The 6,395-nt window shown below is 37.7% G+C and overlaps 1 protein-coding gene across 1 annotated transcript; it reads right to left on the minus strand.

Moving 5' to 3' along the window:
* Positions 1-2,323: 2,323 nt before the first annotated feature.
* Positions 2,324-3,515, minus strand: LOC309968648 (neurexin-1-beta-like; the record flags this gene model as incomplete). Its single annotated transcript, XM_082849952.1, is given in 3 exon segments — positions 2,324-3,067; positions 3,071-3,395; positions 3,397-3,515. Coding segments are annotated over 3 exon segments (1,188 nt in total).
* Positions 3,516-6,395: the final 2,880 nt, after the last annotated feature.

Raw genomic sequence — 6,395 nt, forward strand, 5'->3', positions numbered from 1 at the left:
CTACTTATGAATCCTTTAACCTGGCAAATTAAAAAAGAAGAAAATCTGAAACACAAGTAATGGATAATAAATTTTAGTTTTATACCTCTACTTTCTGGGTCATGAAAACCCTTTAAGACTTTTCATATATAGCAATTACTTGGCAACCATAGATGGTGGTGATTTGCTATAAATTATACATACATCTAAGGTGCTGTATGTCTGAAATCCAGGCCACGTCTTGGCTTTTTTCATCAACTGAAGTATCACAGAAGATGTTTTGCATTTTTTGCCTTTTCTGATTAAAGCTAATTGTAAAAGTATTCTTCTCTTCCATGAAATCTAATATCATTCTTTTAGGAGATGTTAAAGTAATGCGACCAATTTTTACTGAGGCATCACCTTCCAATCTAATATTGCATTTCCTTCTCATACTAATAATTTATTGCTATGAACATCATTGAAACAATATGCAAAAACAAGTGAATAATCTATACATTTCTACTACTTAATGTGTGTTAAACTAAAACTATATTTAATGATATATATGTAAAACCAGAAAAGTTAAATTATAGTCTATAATCAACAAATGATGATTTTCTTAAATGGGTAGTAGTACAGAATCAAAAATTACTGAAAATACTTTCTTAGTTGAGAAAGTGTTTACTTTCCAAAAATGTTTATCATGCACGTCAGGTTCAGAGACTATATATATATATATATATATATATATATATATAAATATATATATATATAATTTTATTGGACAAAAGGTTTTCATTTGCAGCAGCCAGGGTTAAGGTGTAGATCAACCAATTTTGCTTCCATACCTGCCCACCTAATGGTTCACATTCATGCAGCAATATACCATCGATAATCTATTTGATAAGGAAAGGTTCCATTTCATTAGGGACTAAAATCTGGAGGTTTCCTGGGAGCATGATCTCAATGAAGCAAATCACCCCATTTGTCATCAATATGTTGGCACAATGATCTTCCTTTCTGCTTTTCAACTTGTCAGTAAATATCTGCTATTACATGTACGTCTGGGTCTTCCATCCTATCTGACGGATTCCTCTGGATTTGTGTGTGCGTGTGTGTGCGTGTGTGTGCGTGTGTGTGCGTGCGCAGATTTGTGATCGTGAATGAGGAATGTATGTGGGAAATGTGAGTATTTGGGGGAGCAGAGAAGATTATATGTATATAGTTTACCTTCTAAATCACACCTTTCATACAAATACTAAAACTTAACTGCAACAGAATGAAGGCTGTACATGTAAGGAAAAAAAGTAGCTGAGTCTTTTTATATACATTCATACATATCTTCCTTAGAATAAACACTACATTGTAAATTTTTTTTAAAAAAGTAAGTAATTGTGGCAATTTATAATGGTGGCAAAAAAAGAAAACCCTGAAATAATTGTTGATCTGATGTCATAAAACTCCCTATAGTTAGCAACACTTATAACATTGAATTTACCAAAAATGGCTGAAGAGCAGATATATTTTGCATTTTCTATACAACAGGCTATAAAACGTCACTTATCACAGTCCAGAAAGCACACAGAGATGGATTTTATATAAACACATGTAATAACATATTAAGCGTGCATGAAAATTTCCCAATGATTGCATCTATACCCTCTTGTTTTTTTCTTTCTGTTTTGAAATTTTAGTGTGAAAATGTGCCTTATCTTTCACATTGTTGAAAATAAGGCCTCCATACTTTGTTTTTTTGCCCTCACAACCAGAAGGGGGCTTTTTGAATGTGTTCCTACACAAGTCTTCAAAAAAGCCAGCACTTTGTTTCAAGTGCAAGTTCCAGCCACTGCTCCAGTTGTGCCAGGTGACTAACTCTGAAAAGGTTTGCAGGTCGAGTCACTCAAAATGACAGTCTTCTCTGGCAATCAGACTAATTGACTTCTCGGGAAAGTGCTAGCACTTTGGCTAAATCCGGGATCACAGGTAGCTTCTTTTTCTGTGTTGTGTTTTGTGTTGTTTTTGTGTTGTGCCTCCCGATGTTGTAATACTCCTTTGCTTTATGAATGCGTGCGATCACCAGTGTCTTTTAGAAATGTTCCAGCAACATAAAGACAGGCAGAGTAAATTAAAACAGTGTGGATGTTAGGGAATTTATTGACCTCTGCTTTTTTTTTTTTCTTTTTTGGAGAAACAAGAGCATGAGATACTTGTTTTTATTTTTTAAAAACAGTCTTTCCTTCCTGATTGCATTCCCTGTCTTCTTTTTTATGTGCTTCATAAAAAGGAAAGTAAATAAGTTTATATTATGTCTCAGATAAAATGAAGACTATTTCTATACAAGGGTCCTTTTCAGATCTTGGGATCAGACGTAATACTCTTTATCCTTGTTTTTCTTGTTTTTGTTGGCGCTTTTCGCACTGCTGGGTTGTTTCTCCTTTACTACAGCCCCATTGGACTGTGCTGAGTTACTGATGTAGTTTCGACTCTCATCCACGTGGTATGAGCCTTCATCCCGGTTTCTGTATTTGTACATGGCGTAGAGGAGGATGAGGATGCACAGGGCAGCAGCGGCTACGATCCCCACAACCATGCCCGTGGTGCTGCTGGACTCCCGAATCACTTCTGCTGAGCCTGGGTATGGCTCTCTCCCGCCTGCCCGGGTTGGGTTGGCTAACCCACCTGAGCTCGGCTCACAGGGGTCAATGTCCTCGTCATCGCTGGGACACTCCGCTGAGGCCACAAGGATGTCATCTGTGGTCTGGCTAATGGGTTCTTTTGTAGGGGGCTTTCCTCTTCTGGCTGTGCTAGTAGCCAGGGTCGTGGTGGTCTCCATAATTGACGTGGACATCTCTGACTGCATGGCAGTGGCTGTCGACTCAGTTGTCATAGAGGAAGGCACTTCACCAACCAGTCTCACATTTCCCACTATGGCGATGTTGGCATCATTTTCGGCTGCCATATTCAGAACTTTCAAGCCATTGTAGTAAAGCCCAGAGAGCTGACCCTGGAAGGGCTGGCCCTGCTCTTTCCCGCCAATTATTATGGTTGCTTGGCTATTGAAGATTGTGAGCTGACGCCCTTTGTCGAGTAGCCATTCATCAACTACTCAACCAAGTCGATATGGAATTCGCTGTCTAGCAATCGCCAGGCGCTCGTTATCATTGTTTCCTGCAGGGTAGCGCTCAATCACTGGCCAGCTGTCCACCTGTAACGTGGCATTGCCACCACTCCTCGTGAAACGGACTACATGGTATTTCCCATCGTTAATGATTGCATTGGACTCTTCGATGGCGATGTCATCTGTCCCAACGTTAAATTTAACTCCGATTTTTCCTTGATGTATATGCAGCTCTAGGTAGTCTCCCAGGCCAGAAGAACTGTCCACTCGCACCAATACAGCTTCTTTCTGAACAGTGCTAAACCCTATGGCCAGTGTCTGCTCGTGTACTTGGCCGGTCATTAGGAGGCCACTTATACGTGATTTGTCCACCACCTTTGCTAAAGATATACGTTGTCCCAGACGTCTGAAGCAAGGTCCTGAAGCGACACCCCATTGTGTGCGTGCAGCGGACAGCGTGCCGCACACGGCGGCAGTCCGGCAGGTGGATTCTTAACCACTGCGCCATCAGGGAAGTCCACATATTTATTTCTTCTTGGCTGAAGAAAGTGGGTGGACACAAAAGTCTATCCATTGATCAAGCAGTAGGAATAGTTTCACAGGTGGGAAAATCAACACTGTGACCAAAATGAACACAATATCATGCGATCAAAGAGATAAACCTGCTGACAGAAAAATGTCATACAAAGGATGCTCACTTAACAGATGTACTAGTTTGAAATTATCCTCTAAGAAGAGAAGGCGTTATTTAGGGATACCTGGTAAGCAATGATGTGTTCAGCAAAGGAGATTTTGAAAGAAAGTTTTAGATTTGGAAGGGAGTTCAGAATCCTTTTCTCTGGAAATATCTCCCTAAGCAACAGAATGAATGATTCACCTTTCCAATTCTTTGGGTATCAGAATAGCTAAAGCAACATGGCATAATTTTCAGAAATAGAACCCTATTAAACTTTCACAGCCCATGTAAGATGCCAGTGAGAAAATGTGCAAAATTGATCATTGTGTCTTTATTACTTGAAGAAGGATAGAAGGGCACTCAAGGTTGATTTGAGTGTTAAAATGTATGAATTGTCTATTTCCCGAGGAGTGTAAATCCTAAATGTCCATGAACAACAGTTATAGGAGACTCTAGGGCTTCAGTCACCTTGAAATTAGGAAAATGAGAAATTTGCCTTGCCGATTTCTTCCCAAGGGTGAATAGTTGAGAGCTGAGGCTTTGCAGATGTGTGGATGGAATAACATCAGTGAGAAGAGCTAATACTTTCCTGTTTTATCACCTTCTTTTCATCATAAATATGTTTTATGAGTGAAAGACAGGAGGCTGTTTGCCAGCGCATCCTTTTTTCTTGCCATGCCCCACCAGTCACAGATTGACTGGGGAAAAAGGGGTTTTAAATACCTATTAAAGTCAAAATAAAGGAAAATTTCAGTAGAAAAAATATCTGATAAACTTAGTTTTAATCATGAAAAAATAAAACAGCAATATATGAACTTGCCCTTGTATGGCAGTAGACTAGATGAAACCCAAGTAGGATTTTGTAGACTTCTGTTTCTCCATTCAGAGTTGCAGGAGGAACATCTATAGTCTTACCAGACCTGAATCATATTAGTTCAAGATGACACTGTTTAAGGCAAGAATGTTATTAAGGAAGACTGAGATGGTTAATTGGATATAAATGGAGATTATATTATATTTTAAAGCAGGCATTATAGTTTATATAGTCTACAGTGTTCAAAAAGTCTTTTTTAAGAATCACTTAAAGTAACACAAAAGGCTATAGAAATTATAAAACAAATACTAAATTAGCATCACAGGCACAGTCATATTTTATCTCTATCAAGTTTACAGTGAAAAAGAACTTGCAGCAGCAAAGTTCTATTTTTAAATAGGGGCTTAAACACTTGCAAACCTCCTTCCCTGGGCTGGATGATATTCAGTCAGATGAGTTGACATAATGATAATACATGTGAAGTTTGGCACTTCCTTTATATCTTGGCCTTCAAAAACACCATTTCCTTCTGCACCTTCTCCCACTTCCTCTTGTTCTTGTCCAGTATACAGACTTCTCTTCTTCCATGGCATCGTTCTTTTCCCCTGTGTCCACACTGTCTTTCAGTTATTCCCACATAACTTCAGTAATAACTTTTGTGTTGATGACTCTTTAACTCTATCCCAGACCCAGATAGCTTTCTAAAACCACTCTGTATGATTGCTTCTTGGTTAATGCCTGGTTAGCACTGGTTTGTGGGCACTTTAATTCAATGTTCTAATACCCAATGCTTGTTATATCTTCTGCATCCCCTGTTTTGTTTAATGGAGCCATGATTCTTGCTGCTTAAGGCAAAAACTTGATAATCTTAAAGGACTGCCCCTCTTTTACCTCCTACAAATAGCCATTAGCTTCTGTTAGAGTCTACTAAATGTCTCTTGAAGCTTTTACCATTACTCTTTTAAAAAGTAAATTTTTGTTTGTTTTGTCATCAGTGTGGTTAATTTTATGAAAAGGAGTTTAAATGTAGTCAAATTTTTATACAAAGGTATAATGCCAGGTGGTGACCTTAAGAAACAGGTGTTGTCTTTCTTTTTTCTCACACACACACACACACACACACACTGTATTTTATTTTTACAAGAGATAAATAAACTGACACCAAGCATTGTAAATGGATGACCACAACAAAAGCAACAATGATTGCAATTACCAAATACGAAACACACTCATACTATGTCATAATATTGACATTCAGTCCAGTAATCCTGCACTGTAACAGCTCCTTTACTTTGCAGTGAAAATTGATTTGTATATTTTTTGCCTCTGAGTCCTTGTGGGATTTTTTTTTATTCAAACAGAAAGTCACAAAAATTATAATCATCCTCAGCAGTTCAGTCAGTCCCATGTAATTAATTTTTTTTCATCTTCATCTTTTGTTAGCACTTTTTATGAATTCATCAGTTTTCCATTAGAGTTCTGAAAATGCTTATTCATTCAGTTCAGCAGTATAGTCAGTTACCAGGAACCTGTACTTGTCACAGTCTTTTCCATGAATTCCTTGAAGATGAAACCCTTTTATAGGAACATATTTGCAAAAGCATCAGAGTACACCCAGAACTGTCTGTAAATGACAAAAGTCTGAAAAATGACCACGATTAAAGATTTGATGAAAGTTCATAATAATGCAGTTGACAAGGAAATTTAGTTATTTCTGAGATATACATTTTAAAGTAATAATTAGAATTATGACTTATAACATTATACCAGAACATATAAGATTTTTAGAAATTTCATGTAATGTCTGAAACATTTATATTAACATA

This window comes from Leucopleurus acutus, assembly GCF_964270905.1.
Source record: "Leucopleurus acutus genome assembly, chromosome: 1".
Classification (NCBI taxonomy): Eukaryota; Metazoa; Chordata; class Mammalia; order Artiodactyla; family Delphinidae; genus Leucopleurus; species Leucopleurus acutus.